Source organism: Podarcis liolepis (assembly GCF_965112155.1).
Source record: "Podarcis liolepis genome assembly, chromosome: 7".
NCBI lineage: Eukaryota > Metazoa > Chordata > Lepidosauria > Squamata > Lacertidae > Podarcis > Podarcis liolepis.
Genome location: NC_139561.1, coordinates 59,567,277 through 59,581,891, shown reverse-complemented (window position 1 = coordinate 59,581,891; position 14,615 = coordinate 59,567,277). Strand labels below are relative to the sequence as shown.

The window sequence follows — 14,615 nt, the reverse complement described above, 5'->3', positions numbered from 1 at the left end:
TGACAGCAGTCAGCTATTGAAGAACACACAGCAGCCCTGGTTTGAATGTTTCATTTAAAAACAGCAAGTATAACTCAGGAAAAGGGAGCATCTTGTTTAATTGTCTTTTTGCCAGGTCGATGTGTAGGTCTAAGAATTAAAAGCACAAAATTTCAAATTGCCGCTCTTCAGGGGAGGGGGAAGTACTAATAAAGCAGCATGGATACAGATATACAAATATGATACAGATAGATCTATAACGAAGGTAACTGTTCCTTTAAATACGGGCTTGGCTGCGGCTGACATGCTTTAGGCAGGAAGGAGGCCATCTTTCGCCTCTTCTGTCCTAAGAGGAGGAAGTGAATTGAATTTTGCATGGCAAAAGCAGCAAGCCATGGCAGATAACTACCGGGACTACAACTTGACAGAGGACCAGAAAATCGTTAAGACGAAGTACCCTCCTCTCAATAAGAAGTATGAATGTGAGTGTACTCCTGAGCGGTCTTAGTTTGTGCGTGGATTTATAGTTCTTTGGTGGAAATGCAGCGCTGGGCTCAGCTCCAGAGTTTCCACAAACCGAGTGCCTGTACATCTTGAACCGGGGGCGGGGAAGAGGGTGCCGGGTACAGGCTGCAGGGCGTTGCTGGGTGGGATTCTTCTCCGGAGTCTTATATTGCGCCCCGGAGAGAGAAGGGGGGCGGCGGCGGCGGATTGGAGCAACAGCGTTGGCTCCGGACACCCATAAACAGCGTAGCTCTGTTGGGTCTGTAGGAGAAAATAAACTAAAATCCTTAGCAAGGCAATGCTATTTATTTGGACCCAGACTGTCACTTTGGGGTTTGTCCAGCATGCTGAAGGTTTTGCCCTCCTGTAAAGCGTTGCTGTTTCCCAGGCTAGGAGAGCGTGTTGAAACTTGGCAGACAAGGCGAAGTTTTGCTCTCGAAAATAAAATCTGAGGCTGCTTGCTGTGGAGGGCTTAATATACTTCTGTGCAGTTCACTTTGTCTTAACTTTCTTTTTGGTGACACGAACCTGCTACACCCCCTGTCCTCACTCTAGAAGGGTCAGCTTCTTGCGATGTATTGTTATGCTGTACGTGTAAATGAATTTACTGTGCTTGGAATATTCTTGTTCTTACCAATTATTTTCCCTAACTTGGTCATTTAGATCTGTTTTTTTTTCTTTTTTCTTTTTAAATTGAATAAATTATTTTAAGTTGCCCCAGGTAGCTTCATATTTTTCCATATTTTTTAATCCCTATTTAGATCTGGATCATACTGCTGATGTGCAGTAAGTATTTATTTATAAGCTTACAATCTAACGGGGACAATGAGAAGGCAAAACAAAAAGCAAAATGACCCAAATAGTCTTTAAAGGGGGAAAATATTCCTCAGTTGCATAATGCATGTACTTTCCCACCCTGCTAATACCATATTTCACCAGTTATTCTCCCCATTATTGATGATAGCACATCTGACCTTTTCTGTATAAACAAGCACAAGTGTGCTGCTTAGATAAAATCTGCCTAGGTACATGGAACAGGGTTAGCTGTCCTCTGCTGAGTCAGATTTTTGGTCCAGTAAGCTCAGGTGCATCTGCAATCATTGACTGGCAGCAGCTCTCCAGGGTTTCAGAGAAAGACTTTTCCTGGCTTTCCCAAGAGGTGCCAGGAATTGAAATATGGACCTTTTCTGTGCAAAGCAGACGTTCTACCTCTTGAATCAACAGCTTTTCTTCAAAGGTATCTGGCATCCCAATAGATGGGGTTATATGAGAAAACCCAAAAGCCTCAGGGATTTCAATGGGGGAACAGTGTTGTCAGTATTTTCAATTTGTATATTGCCTTTCCATATAACAATATAACCAACATCTAGTTCATCAAAAGTGCCAAGAGCTGGGAAGTATGGCAGCATATATAATTAACTCATGAGTTGTGTGTGTGCGTTACCTCTTTACACAGTTCTTGTCTGCTACAGAGTGCTACAGGTTGGGTGGTGTGCCATCTATAACTCCTCTAAACGAGATGTATGCCTAGAGTTTTGTTGTTACGTTTTCTTGTCATGGCTTCTGTATTTCAGCACAAGGCTGTTTTGCTATCACTCTATGGTAATAAGAAAAAATACCCCAAAAAGTGCCAAGTGCAAGAAATGGCAAACCAGATTTCTTAGAGTCTGCAGCAGATTACCTCTCACAGGCCCCCCATTCCCACAATGCTCATATTTTAGCACAATTCTTGAAAGCTTCAACAGCAACAAATATGGGGAAGCGGGGATTGATGCTGCACACCTTCTATTGTGTGCTGGATGTTCCTGCTGCTCTATTTTCCACCTACAAAGGAAGTTCCTAGTTGTGCAGAGGATGAAGCTAGGAATTCATAAATTCCAAGTACAAAATTTTCAAGGGTGACTACTATATGCGGATCCTTAGAATGGACAATTCTTAAACTGCAAATAGTGAACTTGTTAGAAGTGGAGCCAACTGTTCTTTCCTATATTTAGTGCAAGTTTCTCCCTTGTACATTCTCATCTTTTGCTTATAACTACTGCCCTGTAATGTGTGTGTGTGTTTTTAGGTTGCATGCCTGGGGAGATACCTTGGAAGAAGCATTTGAACAATGCGCCATGGCCATGTTTGGGTACATGACGGATACAGAGACGGTTGAACCTCTGGACACAGTAGAGGTGGAAGCAGAGGGTAAGGTGATGCTTTGAGAACTACAGCAGTACAGGTTAATAAACACAGTGGCAAATGATTGTCTTTACTATTTTGCCATCATAACTGTCACTTGCTGTTTCCCAAACACATTTATAACAGAGTAACACCCTATAGTTTGAGGCCTGTGCTTATTCAAGATTCACTGAAATTGGACTGCTTAAACTTAGCATAGCAGGCCTGTAAGTATAAATGGTGATGCTTTTGCAAGCAGGAAACAGGCAAGCAGAAAGATCAGCTTAAAATCATAGAATTTGAATTATAGAGTCATAGAGTCGGAAGGGACCCTCAGGACCATTTAGTCCAACTCCCCTGCAGTGCAAGAATATGCACCTGTCCCTTATGGGGATCAAACCTGCAGCCTTGGCATTATCAGCACCACACTTTAACTAACTGAGCTATCCAGATGATGTTCAGTCTCAGAGGCAAGCAGAGCAACAACAAAAAACCATGACATTTATTTATTTATTATTTTTTTATTAAATTTGTGTACCACCCTTCATCCGAAGATCACAGGGCAGTTCACTGCATAAAAATACAAAATTAGAACACAAAATGCATAATAAAACCAAAAGCAAACCAAAAGCACACACGCCCCTTCCACAAACACATTAAAAAAGACACAGAATGTTAATTGGCCCAAGCTGAAGGCCTGGTTAGAGAAAAACATTTTTGCCTGACGCCCAAAGATACGGTCCATGGTTCGTGATGTGTCCTATCGGTCCCCACGCAAGGGTTGGCTCTCTGATCTCTTGCTGAGCCATGATCTGTGGTGCAAGGAGAGTTGAGTGGGAGTTTGAGCCTACACTGACATCTGTCTGTCATTAGGAAGGCTTGCCACACATACTGGGTTGGAGGGAGTCCTGCACCTTAAAGCTCCCAATATGCCCCCCCCCCCCCCGCTTCTCTCCAACAGGACATGACATGCTGTCTCTTCTCTTCCACTTTCTGGATGAGTGGCTTTATAAATTCAGCGCCAATGAGTTTTTCATTCCCAGGGTGAGTGTTTGCTCTCTTCCTCCTTACAGTCTTGAGATATTTCTCAATTATTGGATTGTGTTCTGCACAGTGTCACAGTTTGGTCACATGTTGTTGCATTGCCAAGGTATTGAATCCATTCTGCCTGAATACATTAATTTCTGAGGTAGCATCAAGAAACTAAGGAGAAAATCTAAAAAGGAACATTACTGTACTGTCCTTGTTAGCACCAACTGTAATCATAAAGCAGGGAGCCAGCATTCATCTTTCACCGAAGTCTTCTCCAGGCTTGATAGTCAACAACAGAAAAGAAGGGACAATGATGTTCCTCAAAGTAGCGGGTGGTGAACTCTGCAATGTGCTTACAGTTTATGGATCGAAGTTCTGGAAATTCTTTGAAAAACTAGTTAGATTATAGGAGAAGTTGAAGATGCTAGAATGGGGAGAAAGAAATTGTTATACAGACTGAAAGAGAAGCGCCTCTGACTTCTGAAATGTATTGCTTTTCATATGCCATGAGGTTGTGTGGATGGTTGGGATTTATTTTTCTGCAAGGAACTGAAATACCTGGTACCTTTTCCAGTTATTACTAGAGCTATGTGAAAGATTAAAATTGTTTGAAATCAACTAATTATATGTTTGTTCCCCTCCCCCATTTTGTAGGAAGTTAAAGTTCTCCACATTGACCGAATAAGATTCAGAATAAGATCTATTGGGTGAGTTAAGTGGAATCATGGCATTTAAAAATGTTGATGGAAATGCCAGGGAGTCAAGACATGTTGGCGCTGTGTGAAAGTTTCCATAGAGTGTGTACCAGGTGTCCTTTTGTATGTGCCAGGAGCCTTTTTAGTTCCCCACTGACTCTCACCATGGGCTTCTCCAGGATCCTTCCTGGATGGGGACAGCGAAGAGTTTACCAAAGCGGAAACATGTGTTCTCTTTAAAGAAAGCAATGTTGCTTTGCTGTAAGGGCTCAAACTAATCCCTGGTTCTGAAGAAGAAATGGAGGCCTTTGAAGATGCCAGGAGCTGTCTTGGCCTTCTTAATTCCTGATTCACACTTCAGCATGTGGGACAGTGTTCCTCCAGTAGATCCCTGCACTGTCTCCTGGATATGGACCATTTGGGAACTGGAGTAGAGAGCCTTGTATGCCATAGCTCTCTAGGTTCTTGGGTGGGAAATCATTCTGGCTGCTAGGGGTGCCAGAATGGCCTCCTCTTTTCCTCAACATTCATCATTGTTCCACGTGTCTTTCGTAAAATGACCAGAGGGGTTTCCTGCACTGTGACATAACTCAGTAACCTTGTAATAATCGTTACCCTTTCTCCCTCTTTAAGGTGGGGAGAAGAGTTCTCTTTGCCCAAGCATCCCCAGGTATGTTATGAATGTTGTCGTTTTCCTTCCTGAGTACTAGAGGCCCAGAAATAAATCAGGCTTAACTAACAAATCACCCCTTCCATTCATGCATTCTTAGACCTACCAGAGATTCTGCCTATCATTGTGCAGCTGAGCTCCTAGACGCCTATTCATAGACTCAAATTGTCTTTTTTCTTCCCTTGCAGGGCACAGAGGTCAAAGCTATAACCTATTCAGCAATGCAGATTCATGAGGATGAAACACCCGAGGTCTTTGTCATTATTGATATCTAAACAAAGTGCCACAAAAAACTGCATCACCCTGGTTTATCTGCCAGAAGTGCTGTACATCCTAATCAAAGTGTTTGTCCTCCTGGAAATGACTCGGCAGAGGGCTAAATGAACCAAAGTGGTGAGGAGCATCAGGTTGGATGTAGCAGCTTGAATAGAAGACTCCCGAGTAATGTCCAGCTCTGGTGTGTTACTGAGGCTGATGCATCAAGCAGGAAGCATTGAAAAGATGGTGTGCATGTGTTGATTACTAGCCCAAGCATGATCTGGTACTGCAGCCTATAATGTGGTTTTTAAATGCTGGGTTCTAATTCCTTATCTACTCTGGTGGGAGACTAATATTCTTTAGTGACAGGAAATGCAGGGATTTAAGACTATTCACTCTCTTCTGTCTTAATAATACTACCTCTTCTATTGCTTCTTTTGTCATTTATAGCCCATTGTAAAATACCCACCATAAAATGCTGCTTTCCTCCAGTGAGAAGTTGCCAGGAAATTAGCCTAAATCCTCTCCCCTTACAAAGCCATTTGAAACAGTAGTCTGATGCTGTCACAATGTTCCCAGTCACCTTCAACCACGGTTAGGAGATGACAGAAGCCTACCTCTCAGGCTTCCTCTTCTCCTGTTCATGTGTATGTTCCCACAACAACACTATGGTTTGCCCTAGCAGATAGGTTGTTCCAGAACAGGGTTACAAAAGAAATCCTGGTTAGCGTTCCTGATTAATGCTGCTTCAGACATTACACTAAACCAGGAACCCCCAAACTTGGCCCTCCAGATGTTTTGGGACTACAAGTCCCATCATCCCTGACCACTGGCCCTGTTAGCTAGGGATGATGGGAGTTGTAGTCCCAAAAACCTCTGGAGGGCCGAGTTTGGGGGTGCCTGCACTACACCATGGTTAGAGCTGTAGTGGCTGGTGAGGCACGTTTGCTTGGCTGGCTTCCTAACAGCAGGTTGCTGGTGCTTATCAAAGGGTGAGGTGTGGGGAGATTGGTCTGGTGTGGCACATGGCAGTGGATCCAAGCTCCCTATGCCTCAGTCCTCCCCTCTCCACAGCAACCTGCTGTGTTGGCAGGCCAGGAGAACCAAGATACCCCACCTGCACTGCCTCACCAACTGCTGCTGGTTAAACCAAACCATGGGATGGAGAAGGGCATTCATGCATGCTGGGGGAAAGGGAGCCTCGCAGTCGATGCCACACTCCCAATGCCTTAACCACAGTTAAAGATCAGAGCTATTATGTCTCCACTGAAAGGAAAGAGGACAGGAAAGGAACAGAGCGCACACACAATTGCCCCCCCCCCCCGAGGAGCAGCATTTGTTTTTGACAATCTATATGAACACACACACACATAACTTGAATTGCAGACTTAACACACACACACCTTGGGATTGAAGCAATGGGTCTCAGTCTCTTATAAGCAGCATTTGTTTCATGGGGCTTGCAGAGGAGCATAGCTTGGTGGCAGGTGTCTTACACTGGGCCACCCCTTTGCACCATGATAAAAATCCAGCATTTTTTGTCAGGAGAGGGTACAAAATATTTCTAGAAGGCAGCCTTCGTCAACGCCCATCAGTCTCAGCTAGCATGGCCTTGCAGGCTGAGGCTGATAGGCCTTGTAGTTCAAAACAGCTGGTGGGCATTAGGCTGATGATGGCTGCATATAAGAAGAGAAAGCATCATAAGAGGTGTAGACAGTGGTACTCTGTGTTAATTTGGGTGTGATTTCAGTTTTGATGTGTTCCACTTAGCTCTACAATTGTGTGAGGTTATTGGTGTATTGATTGGAGTAGGCACCCATCTATTTACGTGAATGACAGAAAAAGGAGAATCTTGGTTTTAATTTAAAAGAACTATTTTTTTAAAACATGTAAAAATAAAATCCATTTTACAAAACGTAAGTTGACACTTGTGTGCATACAATAGTTTTATTGGTTGGCAATATTATTGCATTAGAAGTAATGAATAGAAACTTCCAACAAGAGACCTGCAAGTATAGGGTGGAATATAAATTTAATTATTAATATTAATATTAATAATAATAAATAATGGTTACATGGCTAGCTGGGCTCCTGAAAAGGAGCACTCTGTGCTGCAACATAATCTGCAGGTCCCACATACCCCCCCCCCCCACAAAATCACACACACACCTTTCTGATTGGGTTCAACTGACATCCATGTTTTATTGCAAGGGCTTCGTGTATAACAAATAGCCACTGATTTGGGGCATGTCCTTTGCCATTTCAGCTGCACGCCCCCAGGGTGAGCTTGTCAAAGAGGTGCTCTCCCAAACCATCCTGGGGCACTCCCAGGCGCCTCAAGTTAGATAGATGGTCTGCCAACTGCTTGATGGCCTTCACTTGTTCCTCCAAAAACTGAGACTTTAGAAAGTGACACAGCTGCACAGAGAAGGCAAGCAAGGGAGGGAGAAGAATTGCTCAGGGCTTGCGCTTCCTTTTCCTTTTGAAACAGTCACTGGTGGTGAGCCCCAACCCAGATCATCCTCATCACATCTGGGATCTGCTAGCTCAGAAAAAAAGGAGATTTTGAATGCTCAAAGGCTTTGATACTAGATAAGACGAGTGCTGTGAGCAGAGGGCTCATAGCTCAGGGGTGAAGCACCTGCTTTAAAAGGCTCAAGGGCCCAGGGCCCAAGTTCACTCATGAAAGTGATCTTGTGTATTATCATAGTGTGGCTGGGAAAGGCTTCTGCCTGAGCTGTCATTGGCTCAAGTCAATATTTGAGAATATGAAATGGTCTTTCCAAGGGGGCTGCCTGTCTCTGAATGTTGGGCCAGCTCCTGGTCTACATGTTTTGTTTAGAGATTCTAGTGTAGCCTTCCCCCACCCGGTGCCCTCCAGTTGGTTTCAGCTGCAACTCCCATCAGCCCAGATTTGCATGGCAATGCTGGCTGGAGGCTGGTGGAAGTTGTACTCCAAAAATCCAGAGGGCACCAGGTGACTAGAATGAGCTTTTCAGTGCCTTTTCAGGGTCCTCCATTCTCCCCAAATGTCTACCCATTTTTTAATTTTAATTTTGCTCACTAACCACGGGTGACATACATGAGGATCCTCCTTCTCCAGAGCCAGCTTGTGTAAGTCCAGGAGACCTTGGTTCACCTTTCCTTCCAGCCGCAGGGCACTCTGGAAGGCTTCAAGGCTGGACTGCCACTCATCCTGCTCCGGCTTCTGTTAAGGAGAGGCCGAAGAAGAATTGGGTTAGCAAGACAGGCCTTGCCCTAATTTCCTATCAGAGTTCTTTGGGAGTATCAACAAGCATATAGATAGACATCATCCATCTTTGGTGGTGCCGTGACAAGGTGTTCTGCTTTTGGTCAGCAGTCTTTGAAGAAATCAGATTAATCTGTAATATAAATCCAACGCTTTTGTTAGCCTTGCTAGGAATAATAAATAAATTAATCAAATCAACATTTATCTCATTGGGCGATGTTGGCACTGTTGCTGGTAGCCACTCATTTAGAAATAGCTAAATTTTGGTGCTCTGCAACAGGCCTGACAATAGACTCATGGTATGTGCTCAGGTGTAGTCTGTAACCAGGACAAAGGCAAGATAAGTTCCTCATCCTTCTACAACATATAGAATCCATCCATCTCCCATTTGAGATGTGACCATCAGTCAAGACAACCTGCCCAGCCCCACAGAAACATCTGGAAAGGCCTAGTGGATTAGAGTCTTTAAAATACATTATGAATGGGTTCTAAGTAGTGGTTCCAGCTTCAAGCTGCTGTTACACCTTTCTCCAAGGAACAAGAGATTTGCTGATATTGTTTAAGTTTATTGTATTTTAAAGTATGTTTATTCCATGTGAAAAGACTATTTTTTTTTAATTTTAAAAAGCAAAATAAAATAAAAGATACAAACATAGATAGACATCCTGACACTGGTAAACCAAACAGAGGCAGATGTCCTGATTGTGGCACCACAGGGAATGGACTAGTTTGCCTCAATTGCTGACTACTTTAATCAAGAAAGCAGACACCACACACCTGAATGTCATGAAGAATGATGCACCCCCCTCGCTTGTTCTGGTATTTCAAAAACATCTCTGCGTATCCCCTCTTCTTGAGTGATTCCTCTTTCAAGAATGTAGCTACATGCTTGAGGGCAACATCATCACGGCTGAAGTAGTAGGACTGAGGTCAGGGAGGGGGAGAAAAACAGAAAAGTCCAGTCAACAATTAAGCGGACTATGCAGCAATTTAGCTGTTGTTTCAACCATCTGTGGATCAGGTTTAGGCAAAGGTGCCTGGCGACTTTCTTAGTTCTTTGCTGCTAAAACATGGAAGGGAGCATGGAATTTGACCATTCTCTGAGAACAATCCATTGGCAAGTGTTAGAATTTTCTGACAATTCCAGCCGGTCTCTTAAAATCTTAAGAATTATAAATCAATGTCAATATTGGCAAAACTGTTCAGTCTTTATTATGATGCACCTGTTGTTAACAAGGCTGTTATGCTAAAGCAGCCCAGGAAAATGCATCAGCCTTTACACTTTGACCTGACCCGTGACAGGAAATAGGGGACACTAATTGCCATACTACACGCTAGCAAGGTTATACACGCTAGCAAGGCTATGCTTATAATTCTACAAGGCAGGCTTAAGCAGTATGTGGACTGAGAACTCCCAGAAGGGCAAGCTGGATTTCCAAGGGGCAGAGGAACCAGAGACCAAATTGCAAACATGCGCTGGATTATGGAGAAAGCTAGAGAGTTCCAGAAAAACATCTACTTCTGCTTCATTGACTATGCAAAAGCCTTTGACTGTGTCAACCACAGCAAACTATGGCAAGTTCTTAAAGAAATGGGAGTGCCTGAGGCAGTGGAAGACAGGAGTGGCTGGCGTGCTCTGGTCCATGGGGTCACGAAAAGTCGGACACAACAACAACAACAACAATTGCCATACTGGGGACCAACAGTAGCTTTGCTTAAAATGTTGGGAGTTTCAAATATGATTAATGGGAGAAACGGTGTTTGGATTTCAGGGTGGGCCAACACCAATGTTGAAGAGATTCCCCAGCTCTTGCTGGACCCCCCCCCCTCAACATGCCCCCTGCCACCATGTGCTTACAGGCAATGCCAGTGAGAGGGTAGCTGCATGATGACTACAGTGGCCCTGATTTCAGATATCTTTGTTGCTCCAGGTAATCACTGCCTGTCTGCAGGCTCTCTTCTGTGCCTTCCTGTGTGACCAGGTCCAACCAGCTGTCATGCCAGTGGAGTCTGGTCCATGGGGCGAATGCAGCACTGCCACGCCAACTTTGGTCTGCTCTCAGACTACCCACACCTTCCTGGCTTCTGATGTGGAACCAGTCCAGGGTGTGGCACTGCTTGCCAGCTTCCTCCTCCACTTTAGTCTCATTCTTGCCCTTGTAGAATTCAACAGGGAGGAGAAGGGTAGGGACAAAACTAGTGTTTGTTGGCTTTGCTTAACATTCGCTCTAGCGCCATCTGCTGCTGACCTCTCTGCTTTCCACCCCACCAAGCACCAGCCACTGTTGAGTGGTGCTTTTGGCACCAGCCCCATTAAATGTTCACTTAAAACAGACTTGGGTGACACAACTCTCAGCCCCCTGCAAAGGCACACACGAGGCCATTTGACATGCATAAGGCAAAGGGGCTTCTCTCTGGTGATGCTCCCTCAAAGTGCAAGAGAGATGAAAAAACAATCAGGTACCATGGAAAGATAGACGTAACTGGCATGGAGCTCCAGGTTCACCATATGGTTAACAGCAGCCTCACAGTCCACGTGGTAGTTCTGCTGCACCTGGGAATTCATATCTATTGCTCAACACTAAACTGGCAATTAGAATACTTCCCTCTTAAAGGGCTGATCCAGCTCTGCACCCTGAAAGTTTCCACAGTAACTGACCAGCCACCATAGCTGGCCTTTCAGCTCAAAGCAAGAAGGTCAGGGCACAGGAAGAAACCATTCAGCAGGGAAGACGGAGGTCCTCTGTCGCTCGGATCTTTAATGACCTTTCTGCAGGCAAGAGCATGACTCTGCAGTGTGGCACAAGGGTTGCCATGACACCTGGGAAGGTAGGCTGGTGCCAGGGAAACAGCAAAGCAATACACCAGGGTGCTGATCCTGCAAGCACTTGGTGTGAGTTTTCACCAGCATTCATCAAACAACCACACATGGAAGGCCTTCCTGGTCCTCCTCCTCAGGTGACCTTGCCCTGGCCTTCCCTGGCCGCCAGCCACACAGCAGGGAAAACCCTTCTGGAGAACCATCTTGCCCTTCAAGGGGAGGAGAGGAGAAGCAGAAGCAGCCTGGTAAGTCCCTGCCACCCAGTCCCTGGTATCCCCTCCCAGAAAGCTGAAAAGCCCCCTGCCCCCCCTGAGAAGGTAGTCCATGAGTCAGGACAGCCATATTGTTGGCATTCTTCTTTCCTGGGAAACAATGGAGGAGAGTGTGCCTTTGGAGGTAAAGTCAAACCCTTGGAGAGTTGCAGTGCCTGCTGTGGCTGTAGAAATCAATACTGAAGAGATGTATTATTGCAGGTGGGGCAGTTTTTTGCCATTTTTTTGCCAGTAATGTGACTTACAGATGAGAGTTTTTGTATCAGCACCCCACATTATAGACAACACATTGTATAGTCTGGCTTTTGAAGTGTTTGTGTTAAATTGATGCAGACATTGTTTGTATGGACTATATTGCAGACTTGAGCTAAGTGATGGCGATGGTTGTTTTTTCTGTTTTAAAAAAAATTTAAAAATGTTTTTATTTTATTTTTTTAAAAAGTGGCCCATGGCCCCCTTTGTGATATCTGAATGACCTATTTTGCAGTGTTAAGCCTCTGACATTGGAGGTACACAGTCTAGTGGAGGCTGGCCCAAGGGGGCTGACGGGACACTGCCCCACATCTCTGCCTTCTTATTTACAACTAGTCCAGAGGGGGGCACTGCCAGCCAGTCCCCCCCTCCTTAGTCTGAGTGCTGCCTTTGCAAAACTCAGCAGGGAGGAGGAGAAAGACAAAACTAGTATGAATTGGCTCTGCTTGTCATTGGCTCTGGCGCCACCTACTGTTGGGCTCCCTGCCTTCTGCCCTATGGGCAGCAGCCATCCTGGCTAGTAGATGTTGAATTACCGGGTGTTTGAGGGAGGGAGGGAGGCCAGGTGGCCGGGCAATGGTCCCGGTCCATCACCAACACTAGGTGCTGCCAGCCACACAGCTGAGTCCTCTAGAATCAGCCACGACGGGGCAAGTGGCAGGTGGGGGTGGCGGGAAAGACCCTCTTCGCTCTTCCCCTCGGGGCCTCCTCCGAGGGCGCCGGTGCTGTCGACCCAAAAACCCACTGACAGTCCCTTTTGCAGGAAAGAGAAACAGTGCGTGAGATCGATTCCTTCCTGGGGTGGACACAGGCTGGGAGGTTGAGCCGCGGGGACTCTATGCGTGGCAGAAGCTCAGCTGGTTTTGGACTGGTCAGTGGCTGGAAGACACCCAGGGGCCAGGAAAGCCCCCCCACGGAAGGAGCGTGGGAGAGAAATGTCAGAAACCAGGACACTGCAGCCACCAGCCTTACAGGGGCCGATCGCTTGCAGCAGGGAGCCTTGTTCTTTCTTCGTGTGTCGTGGTGGGGGGTGTCTCCCAACGCGGGTGTGGGCGTCGGAGAAAGAGGTGCAGGGGCGGCGTTTAAAGGGGCAACGCGCCCCTTTAAGACATAGTCTCCTCTCCCGGCTGCGCTTCAGCGTCGCCTACTGACCCCCGCGATCCCCCACCCCCCGCTGATGCTACGGAGAAAACGACACCAAGGACCAGGCTGCCTTCCCTGCCCTAGCACCGTTGCGGGGTAGGTTGGATTTAAAGCTGTGGAGAGAAAGAGGAGCTGGAGGAGAAACACCCTCCACCCCCAAATGCTCAGTCTTGGATTGAGCTACTTGCGTTTACAACTGCGGCTTGTTAGGTTTCAACTTGTTTCGTTGTTTGGTTTTGTTTTTAGGGTGCATTCGGTCATAGTTTGAGATTGCATCATTCATCTCTTATTAGGCACCTTTTTCGTTCCGCCTTTCGTGTGCTGTTGCAGAAAGGCGAGGGATATAAATTCATTAATGGAGCGTAAACAGTCCACGCCTAATTCAGCTCCTCTCCTCCCTTCCACACTTGCAACTTCAGCTGTTCGGGGCTGCCTGCAAGTGCGCCAAGGAAGCCTGCCTGGAATAGGTGCTGCAAGCCTCCCTGACCATCAAATGGGAACGCTATAGGACAGGTGTTTTGGGACTACAACTCCCATCATCCCTGACTACTGGTCCTGTTAGCTGATGGGAGTTGTAGTCCCAAAACATCTAGAGGGCCGTTTGCCTATGCCTGCTATAGGAGCTTTCCTGTGATACAGCACAGGTATCAGAGCCCCCAGCAGCCGCATTTGAAGAGGAAAATAAATGTGTTCAGAAAATTTCACCTGCTTCCCACCTCCTGCTTATAGCTTGATTCTGGAATACCATGTTGCTTACTCAATATGCTTTCTTTAGGGTGCTTCTAGGCAATGCTGTAAATGGGTTATTCAGATATCATAAATGTGGCACTAGCAACAGTGGTGCTTTTTAAAAAATAACTTACCTGATTTTTCCTAGAAAGGGTAAATCACAACTAAATGGCAAAAAATATAGCTGGCATTTTGATGCCAGCATGTGGATGCTGCAAAAAAATAAAAAGAAATGCATGTGGAACACCCATAGTACAGCAAGCACCCATCTGGAAGCATCCTTTGACTCAAGACTCCCTTCTGTAAATTAACCAATTATAGCGATTTATTTAAAAGGGTCACACTGTGAGATGAATTGATAGAACATTGGTACCCGTTTCAAATTTAGTGATAGCGCAGGTTTAAAATATCCAGTTTGAAAAATGGGTGGGCAAAGATGGGTACGCACAAAGAACTTCAAAGAAACATTTGAATTGCCACGACATGTTTTGGTTCTGCATTTGAAAATAGTGACTGCTGCTTGCAAGACATTAAAAAATTGGCTTTTCGAAGATGTTGAAATCAAGAGAGTTGGTTCTGAAAGGCTGAATTACCCTAATGTTTCTCAGTAAATAATCATTTCGAGGAAGTTGTGCATTTTGGAGAAGGATTATGCATTGTTCTCCACTTAAATTTCCTTTGGAAGAATGGGGGATGGGAGCGATGTGCCAGGTTAGAACAAGGCAACAAACAACTCAAATAGCTGGGTGATCTAGCAACATTGCAGTTCTATGCATTCTATGTACATTCACCTAGGAAAAGGCTCCATTTAACTTGCTTGCTTCTGAGTAGACATGCATAGGATTGC

General features: G+C 45.4%; 2 protein-coding genes and 1 long non-coding RNA gene across 6 annotated transcripts in view; 2 read left to right on the top strand and 1 right to left on the bottom strand.

Moving 5' to 3' along the window:
• Positions 1-7,224, top strand: ZBTB8OS (zinc finger and BTB domain containing 8 opposite strand). 3 transcript variants are annotated; one of them, XM_083511724.1, is made up of 7 exons: positions 8-461; positions 1,245-1,269; positions 2,552-2,673; positions 3,608-3,690; positions 4,333-4,385; positions 5,007-5,043; positions 5,232-7,224. In XM_083511724.1, exons 1-7 carry the CDS (start codon positions 374-376, stop codon positions 5,316-5,318), a joined length of 495 nt encoding a protein of 164 aa, XP_083367850.1. In that variant the 5' UTR covers positions 8-373; the 3' UTR covers positions 5,319-7,224. The 3 variants fall into 3 exon arrangements, with proteins under 3 accessions (XP_083367852.1, XP_083367850.1, XP_083367851.1); XM_083511726.1 differs by lacking the exon at positions 1,245-1,269 and having other exon boundaries at positions 1-461; XM_083511725.1 differs by lacking the exons at positions 8-461; positions 1,245-1,269 and adding an exon at positions 1,294-1,720.
• A 247-nt stretch (positions 7,225-7,471) lies between these two features.
• On the bottom strand, positions 7,472-11,296 carry LOC310710686 (ferritin heavy chain A-like). 2 transcript variants are annotated; one of them, XM_083511718.1, is made up of 4 exons: positions 11,016-11,293; positions 9,329-9,475; positions 8,384-8,509; positions 7,472-7,719 (listed from the first exon to the last, which is right to left on the bottom strand). In XM_083511718.1, the coding sequence occupies exons 1-4, from the start codon at positions 11,115-11,117 to the stop codon at positions 7,564-7,566; spliced, it is 531 nt and encodes a 176-aa protein (XP_083367844.1). In that variant the 5' UTR covers positions 11,118-11,293; the 3' UTR covers positions 7,472-7,563. The 2 variants fall into 2 exon arrangements, with proteins under 2 accessions (XP_083367844.1, XP_083367845.1); XM_083511719.1 differs by having other exon boundaries at positions 7,709-7,843; positions 11,016-11,296.
• A 172-nt stretch (positions 11,297-11,468) lies between these two features.
• LOC310710698 overlaps positions 11,469-14,615 on the top strand; it is a 5,201-nt gene continuing 2,054 nt past the window's right edge. Inside the window, exon 1 of the long non-coding RNA XR_014528190.1 lies at positions 11,469-11,617. This is a non-coding gene — a long non-coding RNA (uncharacterized lncRNA). The remainder of the gene's footprint in view (positions 11,618-14,615) is intronic.